The 14,138-nt window shown below is 45.2% G+C and overlaps 1 protein-coding gene across 1 annotated transcript in view; it reads right to left on the reverse strand.

The window, feature by feature from the left end:
• The window catches only part of TM4SF20 (transmembrane 4 L six family member 20), a 104,541-nt gene extending 91,992 nt beyond the window's left edge, over positions 1–12,549 (reverse strand). Inside the window, exon 1 of the mRNA XM_069618203.1 lies at positions 12,328–12,549. Coding sequence (XP_069474304.1) covers positions 12,328–12,510 — 183 coding nt within the window. The 5' untranslated portion in view covers positions 12,511–12,549. The remainder of the gene's footprint in view (positions 1–12,327) is intronic.
• Between the last annotated feature and the right edge of the window lie 1,589 nt (positions 12,550–14,138).

Here is a 14,138-nt window from a genome sequence, read left to right on the forward strand (position 1 = left end):
CACTCCCATTCTCCCAGCCATTACTAAAGATCAGGATATCATATCCCATCCTATTAAATTGCTCTGTCTCCTGTATAATCAAATCAAAGATCTTTTGGGAATTTGAGACAATACGGACATGATCAAGGCGCGTAGGGTGGATGAAATCCACCAAACAGATGTCTGCCGAGGAGATCAACCTCAATCGGGGAACCTCATTAAAGAGTGACAAAACACGGGGTCTATTCAGGGAAGATGGACCTCCAATATCACACAAATTATAGAGTAAGATACTTGGATTTTCGGGAAAGGAGATATTCCGCCACATTGTGTTCCTTAAATCACTATCCTTAATATGAAGAGGCCTAGCCAGTTCATATAGTATTGATTTCTCCGCTTCCAAGGGTTCCTTAATTTGGGTAGTTACATGCATATTGATTACATGCATATTGATAGTGTGTGCAGAAGAGGTCCCCCCATCCCTTTCAGGTTCTTCCTTATGTCCCAACTGATCCACATGCATAGGGTGTCTTTGAATCCCCCCTCCCATCATCTTCACATTATTGGACACCTCGTTTTGTTCCGGGATACATTTTCCATTTATTTCTCGGTCACTACCCGCTGTTGCCTTGTTTTTGAACAGGGCTAAATTTGGCAATAGATCCAATATATTTTTTTTGATGGTATTTGGGAGATCCAGTTTTTTTATATCATTTTCGTCGGAGGACTGATATGATCCATTTGACAATGGTGTCGGTTCCACAGCCACCACCTCATCATTTTCAGTCTCTCCTTATTTAGATTGGTGTCATGGTGCGTGCTCCAAAACCCCTGGAACTGATGGGCCCACCCCATTTATTGACACCCAATAGGGCTTATCAAGCCCCAAAGGAGTGTCCCAGAACCTCCTGGACTCAGTCCTGGCACCGTTGGCGCAAGGCTCATAAGATGGTTTAAACCATATGGACTACTTACTCAGCCTAGTGAGGCTGAGCCTTTCTGCATATCCAGCCCGTGACCGAGGGACTACTTTACCTGAAAGGCAGGGTGTGGTAAAGGGACTGCTTGCCTAGAACTACTTGCAAGGCTATTTAAGCCACACCCTGCAGGCAGAACACGCTTCTTGTTATTCTGCACTCCTGCAGCGTAACGCTCACCGTGCCTTCTCTGTCCTTGAGCTTCTACGGCCACGCCCGTTCTGAGATTTCCATCCATCGGTGCCTGAAAGAAGAAAGTGAGATTTCCATCCATTGGTCTCGCCTTCAGCTGATCTTCGGATCCCCGTCCTTGTTGGGAAGAGGTCATCCGCGCAGGCATCCAATACTCACCCGGGGATCTGCATTCCTCTGGAATACGTCAGAGCGGTTCTTCCATTCATCATCCTGGGGCCGCGCCGCACCTGCACAGAAGGAACCTAAACAGCAGGTTAGTCACGCACAAAAAAAATGAACAATTATTCAGCCATTCTACGCCACTCATCCGCGCTAATACTCACCTGGAGGTAACCTGCTCAGCATCCTAGGAGAGTCAATTCTTCATCCAAACCTCCGCACGAAACTGCGCCTGGAAGAAAGACAAAACATGTTTAAACCTTGGGAAATAAAGACATTGAGCACCTATACCAAGCATCCATTGGCATAGAGACTTACCTGCTTAATCCAGATATTCCAGACACAGCAACAGCCACTCTGGACCAGTGAAGTAACTGTGTTTCCGGGGAAAGACTGAGCTTACTGCGCCCCTGCTGAAAGTCAAGCAGGACGGAGAGCCAACCTCACAAAACTCAAAGATGAGCCAGAAGAGGAGTTGGGCATCAGGAGGTTGAAGGAGGTGGGATCAATCCAGCCCCCACTCAATAGCTAATATCTTGTTTCAACATTGCAGACAAACGCCTCCTGGGGTGATAACAGGGGAGAGGACATCATCCTACCACCAGAGCTTCGCCAGTGCAGACATCATTCGTACGGCTACGTGCTACGCCCCTGTGGAGACCAGGTGAGCGTAACAATTGGGTTTTCCCCTCTATTCCAGCTGAGCTCTGGAATTTCAGAACCCCTGTGGATAGATGATTTACATCAATGGGTTTAGAGGAGAAGCCCAATCTATTTGATTCAGCAGAAGTCGTTGGATTTTCAGCCATCTGACTTGGAAGTTCCTTTGGCAATATTTGCTGAGAGGTTGATTTCTCTAATACCTTGTAGAGGTTTGACAGTTGGAGTTGTCTTACTTCCTTATACTCCCCCCCATCATCTGTATAGTTAGTTTGCCATTTTCAGTCCCTTCAACCACATTGCCACCACCCTGTATCATGTGACCATCCTGCTCTTTATTTGTGTTTTTAGTTTTTTTCAGATTTTTTTTTGTGCTGTTATTTTCCAGAGTTGGTCCTAATTTGGGAGTGGTAGCATTGATATTATGGAGCTGCAAAGCCACCTTCTTTCTTCATTGAGTTGTATTAGATGTGATAGGGCCACTTCCTTTGATGGAACCTTAGATTCTTTTATCTTTGTTTCCATCTTATCGGGCTTCAATCCTTTCTTTATCATCCTCTTTTTATGCTTTTAAAGCCAGGCGTTTCTGATGCCTAGAGAGGAAGTAACCCTCCCGAAGTTACACCATCCTCCTGTTTTTTAGTTAAGTCTTCTCGCCCCCCTGGACCAGTACCAGTCTCCATAATATCAGTTAGGGCGGATGGGCTATCTGGGCTCTCATTGGTGTTTGTTTCCTTTTCTTTAGCCGGCATCGCCATCCCCAAGATTATTCTTGGGGTGGTGTTCCCAGCCAAAGTTGATAGGGCATGTTCTAATGTAGTAATTTTCAGCAAGAGCTCATTAACTGCCTCGATAATCCTCTTTTCTCCTTCTGCTTATAATTTCAAAGCACTATTTCCTTTTTTATCCTTGCTCATATTCATCCCATTTTTGGAGGATAACACATTCGCAAAGCTAGGTCCCTCATTTCCAGCTACCATAGTATGAGAGCCTTGAGATTTAGATATAGGGTCAGTTGGCGCTGGGGCCTTATTCAACTTGAGGTCCTTACCCTCAAGTTTACCCATTAGGAAACCTTACACTCTGCTAAGTTTTAGTTGAGATTCTACCACAATCCTTTTTAGGGCTCTCATCTCCCAATTGGTAAGCTCATGGCCCTTGTCCAGGAGATTCAATATCCTTGAAATCACTGGAAGTGATTCCTCAAACTGATCATTATTTTCAACATTGGGGGAACTCGTAAGGGAACCCTCGATGTTTGAGGCTAGGTAGAGTGCAGGTGTGGCGCAGTGCTGGCCCAATTCTCGGACTTCATCCGCCCCCTCCTGTTCACCCATAGCAGTTTTATATTCAACTCCACAAGTTTTCTTTACGTCAGTAAAGATTGAGGCCAATGGTAGAGGGAATTTCGTATTTGCTGAAAACACTCTGTTTGGTGTAAGAGTCCTCATTTGTGGCAGAGTGTTAAAAAGATGTACATTGTCAATTGCATTCCATGTTGCATTTACCGGCGTAGAGGGACCCCGGGAAAGCCTAGTACGCTTACCCAGTTCCATCTTCACTGTTTGAGCCATCATGGAAACATCTAGATTTATATCATTTATCTTGGTGTTTGCTTCCTCAGTAAGCTGTTGATTTTGTGGCTCTCTTATACTCATGAAACTGGACTGAATGGGAATCTGAGAATCAAAAGAAAGGCCAGCGGGCACAAAGGATATATCTTCATCCCCCAGAAACTGCCCCCCATTTTTGTATGTATTTGTGAGTACATATATGAGAGTTCCACCTCTTGTTTAATTTCTGCTTTTTTTTGTTTTCACATTCCTCGGTGTTCAGATCCCAAGTACTTTCTTCCTCAGTCATGATATTAACAGTGAGAACCTTTACTTTTTGTCCATCCACCCCCTCGCCAATCTGATGGGATTCATGAAATTCCTTAAATGATTTCACCTCACTCCCTCTACATGGGGTAGGAAAATTAGGGTCCATACTCAAAGCATCACCTGGAGTCTTCGCTAAACTGGTAGATACGAGACATACCTTCCCATTCCTCAACACGGTTGCCATTCTACTCAAACACAATTTATATTTCTTTTAAGTCTGTTAACCCAATATTTTGTCAATACCTCACTTCCTCCACCCCACTCACCCACTCACCCTCACAACCTAACAGCCCAACAGCTTACTTCGAGCTTACTTCGTACGTGCGCTCCGTGCGTGAAATCCCCTGGTTTAGTAAGCAGAGCGCACGAAGCCGAAAGGCTGGGGGCGTGGCTAGGGCTCGCTCAGCTTCTGGAATAGTAGAAACAAAAAAAAGATCTTATCAGCACCCTGGAGCTCAGTTCCTTTACTATAGCACTAGTGGACAATCCACAAGAACAGAACCCAGCCCACCAGAGTAAAGCTCAGCCCACGGGAACAAAGCCCAGCCCACGCAAAAAAGTGATTAGAGCCGATGAAGTAACCAAAAGGAGAAGGCTCCATATATCCTAGATAATTACTCTGGTAAAGCTAGTCCAAACAGTCCAGCAGTCCAGCAGGCGTTTTCGCTGCTATAAGTGATCCGCGTTTCCTCTTCTCCTTACAGGCATCAGATGGAGCAGGGAGATGGGTAGAGAAGGCGCTGAAAATAGGAATCCAGACGAAATCTTTAGCAGGGTGTACAGCCCAACAGCTTACTTTGAGCTTACTTCGTGCGTGTAATGTAAAATGTAAAATATCTGAATGTCAATCTGTCCCTTACACTACAAGGCTCCTAATCATTTCGTCCCCCAGCGTTTCGTCCTCTCCATCACACCCCTTTCGCCACCGTCCATTATCCCCTGGCGCCTTGAAACAAACGTGTGTTCTTGTCCGCAATATACAAATCATTAAGAAAATATAGTTAAAACCTTGGACTTGCACTTTGCTAATGATATCAGCATGACTATTCACATCATTGCTGTGAGGAGCAATTGCTTCTGTCCGCTCGACAATGCTAGAGCCTAAATACAGATCCTAGGTGGCAAATCGCTGGTACTGCCAGGCTCCATTGTGCCAGTTCACTCCCTGCTTGCAAGACGAACTGCCTAATAAATAAACTACGGAGGGCACAGAATGCGATACCCAGCTTTCTATGTGGCCGCAGCTCAGGGCAAGACCCAACCCAACCCATGCCAGATGACTTTGACATTGGTTTCCAGCGAAGGATGGTCTTTCTTCAAGAGCAGCATAGCTGGCACTCAAATGCCAACTAGATGTCACCCTGCAATGCCCCTTTTGAAAGAAGTCAGTGAACATGCCCTGTCAGGAACACTGCATATGGAAGAAGACTTACAGTTCAGATTTCCGCATGCAGTAAATACTGTTGTTGCAAGCAGTGCTGCATCATAGCGGTGGTAAACTCCTAGGAAATAAGCAGACTTTCAGAAATACTGAATTCAGTCTGTATGATACTCTGGATGTCGGGTTTTTTAAATATGAATAAAAAAAAGGGAATTCTCATCCCTGTTTGGCGGATCCCCACAGAGCTTCGTCCTATAAGTGGAATGGAGGCGTGAGTGTATGTGTTTCTCTCAAAGAGCATGCATTTGTTTGCCTGGCTGTGGTTAGGGGGATTACACATTTTCCCTCCACATTTGTGTAAAAATATGCTGTACTTGTTGGTTATACCTCTGCTCTATTTACCGCATGCACTAGTGCCTGAATATGCCCGAGGTGAATACTCCATGTACACATAATTAGGCAGAGTGGAGAAATGTGTGGTATTAGAAGTACGACCCGTTTTTACCATGACTGCCTACCCTACAATGACGGCCATAGTAGTAACATTTGACTAACAGCATGTCTATTGTCGCCATTTTTGGCCAAATGGGGAGGATTCTTTGTGGTGGAAGCCCCCAAGGTCGCTAATGCTTTAACACGAAAAATGACCCTATAAGGCTGTTCCTGAGGTCGTTTGGAAGCCTCCTCCTTGAGCACCATAGTGTAACATCACCAGCAGCAAAAAGCGAAATGTTGGGCTAGTGAGTTAGCTTCGTTCCCCAAAACCTGCCACATTATACTGCGATCCTGCCCACCCCCTACCTGCCGCCCTGCTCCTTTCAGCTATGGCCCAGTACTGCACTACCCTCCCTCCTGGCATCTACAAGACTTTCCAAAGCAAGCCCTGCTAGACCAACTTTGCAGTGCAACACTGTGCCTTGCATTTGGCCCCTCTAAATTAGCCCAACTGACAACCCGCACCACCAGCCCCCACACCCTAATCGCCAGACCCATGGCACTGAAGCTGAGGAATCCTCACCTGCGGTCCCGCCCCTGCATGTTTAGCTCCCCCACTGGCAAGTCGCACGGCACACACAGCATTGTTACACCACTAGGCATGTCCATTGTGCAATCTGAACAGATATTGGTCTATCACCGGGTTTTGACCCCCAGCAGCCTTCCCACCAGTCTTATGCTTGCACCCTCCACTTCCGTTACCTTGCCGTACTCCCTAGCCGCTACCGCGGCATCGACACCAAATCCTGCAAGCACCCTTGTGTGCCCTCACGCTCCAACAACTAACATAAGCCTAACTATTACTAGCCAACCACATCTGCATCACAGTACCATGCCCCAAACCAGCACCTTGGTCAGTGCGCCGGAGCAATCTTTGAGGTCGGCTGTAATGCCTAGCCAGCCTATCGCACCAAGCACACACCAGAACAGTGCCCCTAACAACCCCCATCCATCATTGTCTCAGCAAAACGGTATCTGAGCATCTCCCCAAACCACACATCATTGCCTCCCCAAACCCCTTTATTGAACAGCCCCAAAAACAGCACTCTGAGCCCTGGGCTACTTAACTCCACCAAGTGCCTAATGAACTCTGCTGACACCTCTTTAAAAGGCGCTTTACTCAATGCTAGGTCTATACCAGCCAACCCCTTGGATATCGCAGAGCTGATCATGTCCAACAATCTCGATCTGCTGACCATCTCTGAAACCTGGCTACACTCTGCGTCTGGCCCGTCGCTGTGTTTGGCCATATCACCTGAATATACCATCCTCTGCAAAGACAGACAAGACTCTAGAGGCGGGGGAGTAGCGTTAATGGCGAGGAAGGATCTCCCCATTGGAGAAATCTGTACCTCGACCTTTCCCAGTTACTTACTACCTTACTTAGCCTATCCCACACCCCCAGTATACCATGTACCTGATCTACCGCATTCCAGGCCCTTTGCTATCTTTTGTTTGTTTTGTTTTGTTTGTTTGTTTATTTGTTTAATCATTTGTAATGCGCTCCAGACCCAGGGGTATCAGGGCGCAGTAATTACAAGAGTATGCGAAGCTTGAGGACAGAAGTTACAGAAAACAAATATGGGTGCATCGTGATCATACATTGACATACATCAAGGAAAATTATAAACATATATCCAATCTATATACAGATCTGGTGGAACTAGATGGGAGGAAGGATGGAGGAGTGCCAGTGTAGACATGTGTAGGATTTACTGATCTGTGGATTTAAGGCAGTTAATCTACTTAAATCTGTAATTCTGGTAAGGTTAGTCTTCTCTAATGGTGTGTGGTAGGTAGTTCCACAGTTGGCCCGCTTTAACAGGGAAGCTGCAGCCACCAATTTTAGAGAGCTTGAATCTTGGGACAGTGAGGCAATTGGTGTGGGCTAGTCTCATGGGTCTGATAGAGGTTTTCCTGTGTAATCTGTCGGTGAGGTAGCTGGGGGCAGCGTTGTTGAGAGCTTTATAGGTGAGGGAGGCTGTTTTTAGCAGGATTTTATTGTGAGTAGAAAGCCAATTATTATGGCGCCTGATGGCAGAAATGTGAGATCTTCTTGCCACACCGAGTGCCGCTCTTAGGGCATTGTTTTGTAGGATTTGTATCCTCTGGGTGGCTGCTTTGTTGGCCCCAATGTATAGGGCATTACAATAATCCAACCTGGAGAGTATGAGGGCTCTGGCTAGAATCATGCAGTTGTCATCGGACAAGAATGATTTACCTGAACTAATGAGCTTGCATGTGTAGGCCGTGGCGGAGGCCACTGCATTTACTTGTTTAGCAAAGGAGAGTGTGGAGTCGAGGTAAGTCCCCAGAGTCTTCACCTCATTGGCCACCTTGATGAGTTTACCATCTATTAAGAAATATGCCAAGTTTCTCAAAGTTGGGTTGTGTACCCAGGATGATAAACTCAGTTTTATCCTCATTCAGGCAAAGTCTATCGGTTGCCATCCATGCCTGAATGATGAGATACACTGTATTGACCAAGGCCGAATCCTCGACATGATCCCCAGAAAGTGGGAGCAGGATGTCATGCATGTCCACTCCACAAACGCAAACCCACTTCCAAAGCCATAGTCCTCAGCAACCTCAACCTAGGCTTTAACGATGAGGTAGACACCAACACCTCCTCCTTAGCCAGCCCCCTTATCACACTTGACTTCAGACAACACATCCTTAGCCCCATGCATTCCAAAAGCTGTATCTTGGACTGGCTAGCAGACCTTAACTGCCATGTCTCAGTTACCTCCAATCTGCCTTGCCGGTGGACTGACCATGACATCGGCTCCTTCACCATATCCACACCAACCCCCTCGCCTACACCATTGTTGCCACTACCTCCCAGATTAATTTAGAGCTCTCACAACTTAACAAATACAGCATCCTGCCACTGCAGACCGAGCTCTATCCCTCACAGCTACCTCTCCGCGACCCTGCCAACCTGGTAGACATGTACAACACAACCCTCACGCAGGCAGTTGACATCAATGCTCCCCTCACTCATCGTAAATCAAAACCTGCCTTGCATCTCAACGTGTGGTTCAAAGATGACATCAGATCCCTCCACTTGAAAAAACGTGAGGAGAAAACCAAAGGGAGGAAAGCCCCTACTTTAAAAGAAAAAAAGAAAAAAATTCTTTGGTTGGCTGAGTTATTCAACCTTTCAAATTCATTATAAAAACATGCCATTGTATTCATTACAATATTTAATACAGTAAAACAAATAGTTTGAGACAAAACATAAAGATAAAAAGAAGATAAAAAAACAAGAAATGTATCTACTAAGACATACATTTTAGTTCTGAGCTGACAACTGAGGAATCACTGATTGTAAAAAGTGCACTAAGGCAATTTTGACTCGTAATCTAGAGCAGATAAAAAGAATTTGCCATGCCTCACTCACAGTTATGGGTCGACATATATTAAGTGAGTTTTTAAAAAAAGATTTCCGTTTTGCATTTAAGGCAGGATGTTCCACCTCTATGTGCTGCAGAGTTTCTTTTTGCGGCAAATCCTAACAAAAGCGAGAGAAATGTTGTTATTTGGTTATAGCAAGGTTGGTCCTTGCTAACATATCATTGATAGGCCACAGATTTAATCTGAATCTTAAGTATTGGCTTCTTAGGTGAGTCGAGGGACACCTAGTCATGTAATCGGTCATATGGCGAATTTTCTTATGTCCAAGAAACCCACTACTGAACCCAACAAAGCCTGCTTTGCCTCCTTAGCAAGAGAATTTAAACAGATCACATTACAAGCAAAAGGTGGCACTTATAGCACAAGGATATCCAATGCCAAATCAAGCACCCGCAAACCTTTTGCAATTCTACGCATGCTGCAATCTCCCATTTTTCCACCCACCAACAGTACTAAGGACATTACCTGGTGTACTAAAATCCCAAATGCTCTCCTAGATAAAATCAACACCCTACAGAAAAACATCCTACTAATAGAAAACACTATCAGCTATAACACAAGTCCACAAACACCCCTCCCTTAGTTACTCCACTGGATCTAACTCAATTCCAGTTCAAAGCAGCATCGGAAGCTGAGGTCACCCTGGTCTTTAAAGGCCTCAAACCCTCCCGCTACCAATGGGATGAATGCCCTGCCTCTGTCATCAAGGACTGCACTGCAGCTCTCTCTCCTTTCATCCCCACCCTCATCAATGCCTCTTTCTTCACCTGTTCAGTACCAACCAGCCTAATAGAAGCACGGGTTCTCCCACTACTAAAAAAAAACTACCATAGACCCTGACATCCCTACCAACTTACTGCCCAATTACCACAGTCCTTTTCCTGCTCAAAATCTTGGAGTTGGCATCTTACCTGCAGATTCAGCTATATCTTGAATCTAGCCACATCCTTGGATTGCGTCATTCTGGTTTCTGACCTGGCCATGGTACAGAATCTGTGGTACTGGATCTAAAAATCAACTGGATGAAATCAAAGACTCGGGTAAATCAGCTCTCCTTCTACTTGACTTTTCTGCCGCCTTTGAACTCATGGACCACCAAATCTAATGTCAGCAACTTGCATCGGCAGCCAACTTCTCACCTCAAGCTATCTCCTGGATCTACTCCTTTCTGACAGACAGATCCATGAGAGTCTTCGCTGACAATGCCGCGGCCCCCCTGGACCCCATTACCTGAGGTGTGCCCCAAGGTTCGTGCATTTCCCCCACCCTCTACAACATTTTTACTAAACCTTTACTCAACCACCTAGACGACCTGGGCATCTCCTACACCAACTATGCAGATGTTACTCTGATCTTTCTCCCTCTAACTGGAAACTTCTCTACTGACTCAGGAACTCTGCATAAGGTTTACCAAACCGCCCAGGCCTCGATGGCCTGTCATCTCCTATGCCTCAATGACGAGAAAGCCGAAATTCTTCTGGTCGGTTCTCAAGCCTTACTCAGCTTAAACCAAGTTTACAGATCTTTCACCATTGATGGCATTACTATTCCAGTATGCAGGGTTGTAAAAGCCTGGGTGTTCACCTAGACACCACTCTGTCTCTAACTCGGCAGGCCAACGCTATTGCTTCCTCTGCTGCACACACTACTAAGCTGATCAATGCCGGCAGACCCTTCCTTTCCACCTTCTGCTGCCTTACCATCGTCTGCACGCTTATTGGCTCCAGACTCGATTACTGTAATGCCCTTTTCGCTGGCACCTCCTCATGAAACGTCAATAAACTCCAGGTAATTCAGAAGAATGCACTCAGGGGTGCCCTAAATATTCCTAGGCGCAAGCACATCTCGGCTGCCAGGAAAAATGGCCACTGCCTCCCTATAGGTGAGCACATTACCTTCAAAACTTAAGTTATCGCCAACAAATGCATATCCAACTCTGACCTCACTTACCTTTCTCAAAAACTCAATAAAGCACAATCCACAAGACCCATCCATTTCTCCCACGCCCACCGGTTTATCACACCAAGATACAGACTAAAGAGAACCGGTGGGCGGAGCGTCCCAGTTTTCGCCACCAAGAACTGGAATTGACTGCTCTAAACACTAAGATCGGAAACAATCATAGTAGATCTTCCTCAAGCGCCTAAAGACATTGCTCTTTTCCCAGGGCCCCCTCATGGTCTGACTTTACTTATCTGTGACTAAGAACCTAACCTCTATCTAATCCTGTAACCAATGCCTTGATGGCCCCGGGTTTAGAGCACTCTACAAATGTAAAAATAAATAAATTAATAAGTATAGAAATGCACTAACTCACCCTCCATTTTGTTGTTGGCTAAATCCAGGACTTCATTCACGGTTGCGGTATGACTAGGGTGCCTAAAACACAGTTACTTAGACCAACTTTTGTTTCACTCTTGTTGATCGTACACATATTTTCAAAAAATGTATCTATATACCACTTCCCTTTTTCCTCACCCCACACCACGCATACCTCCTCCCTCATAACCCTTCTAAACATATGTATATGCACGTTAATGGTTCCCTCTGCTTTCTAGAATGTTCATCCATCCTCCCTCATCTATGTACGCTTTCTATTACTTTTTACCCACCATCAAACATCTAAAATTGTGTGTTGTGAAAACACTGGCATGGCTGTGGTTTGTTTATAAGTTCCACACAGTTCAAATCTAGCCTTACATTTGTAAATATTCATGGAGGCAAAAAAGCCTCAACACAGAACCAAAGCCTGATATTAACTGCCAAAGTAATGTTCACCAGGTGCAACAAAATGTCTAAAGAAATATGTTGATTCTATGTATCTTTCCCTGTGGGAACATGTCAAATCAAAATGTAGAAAAATATTCCCCAGGGTGGTCGTGCTATGTCTTCTATGTCTTTTTCAAGTAAAAGTGCTGGTATTTTCTGCCCAGGCACCTAACGGGTTACAAATCAGACTGTCACATGATAGCACAGGGTCAACAAGCTGGTCTTGGAAGCAAGACCACACAGAACAACAGAAGTTCGAATGCCGGATCCGGGCTAAGAAACCAAAATGTGGACCTGGAGTAGAATAGAAAAATAAACTGAATGCATCCTGCATGGCCGCTATATAGATACTCTATAATAGTAGTCTGCCTGGGATTTGTAGTGACCACAGAAGGGATGGGTAGCCACTTACCAGCAAACCTCCCCCTAGAATTCCTGGAAGAAACCACTCGTAGCAGGATGTGGGATAGCGAAGCAGGCGACCATCTTGACCGTAGTCAACGATGATGGGGGTCAAGTTGAAGCAAATAGCCAGCACTGATAAAACAAGGAGCGTGAAGCCATTGCAGGATGTCCAACCTTCGCAGCAGCTCATTGCGGAATTTCGTCTGCGGGTTCTCTCTCCATACACTAGCCTCGCCACTGAGTTTGGTTTTTATTTTCCGTCAGCGAGTTAAAGAGTACCAACAAGTCAAATACGTCCGTGATAAGTAACTAAGCAGGGACTACGTAATGGCTCAGGGTCCAGCTAATGCGGAAATAAATCTGATCAATAAAACACTTGGACATGGTCGGGATGGGAAGGAATATACAAGCTACGGCGCTTCCCTGACCTCACAAGCTCACTTTATGACTCCAGGAGCTCCTCTTGGGATGGGGACTCAGATAATAGCCATACGCTGTTCAAAGTAAAAGCAATGACGCCTTGTGGTGTTATAAAGTCATTAATTCTTTGGCTGGGGTATTATGCTTACACAATGCACTCTGCAGGCCGGAGAAAAAGAAGGCGTGTTGCAGAAATGCGTACACCCACTCATGGTGTGCAAGATACACGTCAGAAAAATGCACCTGAGCCACAAAAGGAAATGTAAGTGCAGATGACGCAGATTTCCGTGGATATTTGTGAAGATTCTCGAACGTTCAAGAAAATGCAAATAGCTTGTTTTTGTCGATTCGGTGCCATTGCTCAAGGAGGCGCTTTTATGAGAATTTCCTTTTTATGGATCAGACCTTGCCTGTCAGGGACTTCTTTTGATCAACCTATGACCATTATACCAATAATGTTTTCACAGGGGTAGTTAATTTTACACTGACCACAAGGTCTACATTCCTTCAGCTATCAGGCATAGATCAACATATTTTTCATACACATTACTTGATGCTTTTCACCAGAGGCATTGCTAGGGGCCGTGAGGGGCGGGGGACTATAGCCCTGCACAGTGCTTTAAGTGAGCAGCGGCTGGACCCTGGCAGTCTCCAAAAAGTGGGGCTGAGCCGTGGCCCTGCCGGGGCCCCCAGTCCCACCATAACGTTGCTGGGATACATTATCCCGCCACGGCCGCAGCCACGACGGGAGATGCACCCACATTAAATAAGGCAAACTGACAGAAGTGCCAGCAGCCACAGCAACTTCTGTCAGTCACTGTAAATTCCTTAGGTGACCCCCTTTGAGGGGTCACCAGAGGAAGTTACTGTGCCTTTGTTTCCTCAGGTCGCCGAGACGTCTTTAACCCACAGCGAACCTGGGGATTCCTTGAAATAGTTTGAGGTTTATAAAAGATGGCTTGAAAAGTACACAATTCAAGCCATCTTTTATAAAGCTTTGCCGATGGACAAAGACGCCTCAGGCTTTGTCTGTCGGCAAAGCTTTATAAAAGATGGATTGAATTGTGTACTTTTCAAGCCATCTTTTATAAACATAGAAATGTTTAAAAAAGATGGCTTGAAAAGTACGCAAACCATAATGTATGCACACAAATATATAAATGTTATATATTTGTGTGCCGACCTTACTATGGTTTGTGTAGTTTCCAAGCCATCTTTTATAAACATGGAAATATGTTACATATTTCTATGTTTATAAAATATGTCTTGCATACTGCACAAACCATAGTAAGGTACACATACAAATATATATATGCTTACATGCATTTATATATTTATTTGCGTACCTTACCACAATGTGTGTACTTTTTTAGGCCACGCCCATCCCACAAGCCATGC

The sequence above is a fragment of the Ambystoma mexicanum genome, chromosome 10, assembly GCF_040938575.1.
Source record: "Ambystoma mexicanum isolate Mex_15411 chromosome 10, UKY_AmexF1_1, whole genome shotgun sequence".
Taxonomy (NCBI): domain Eukaryota; kingdom Metazoa; phylum Chordata; class Amphibia; order Caudata; family Ambystomatidae; genus Ambystoma; species Ambystoma mexicanum.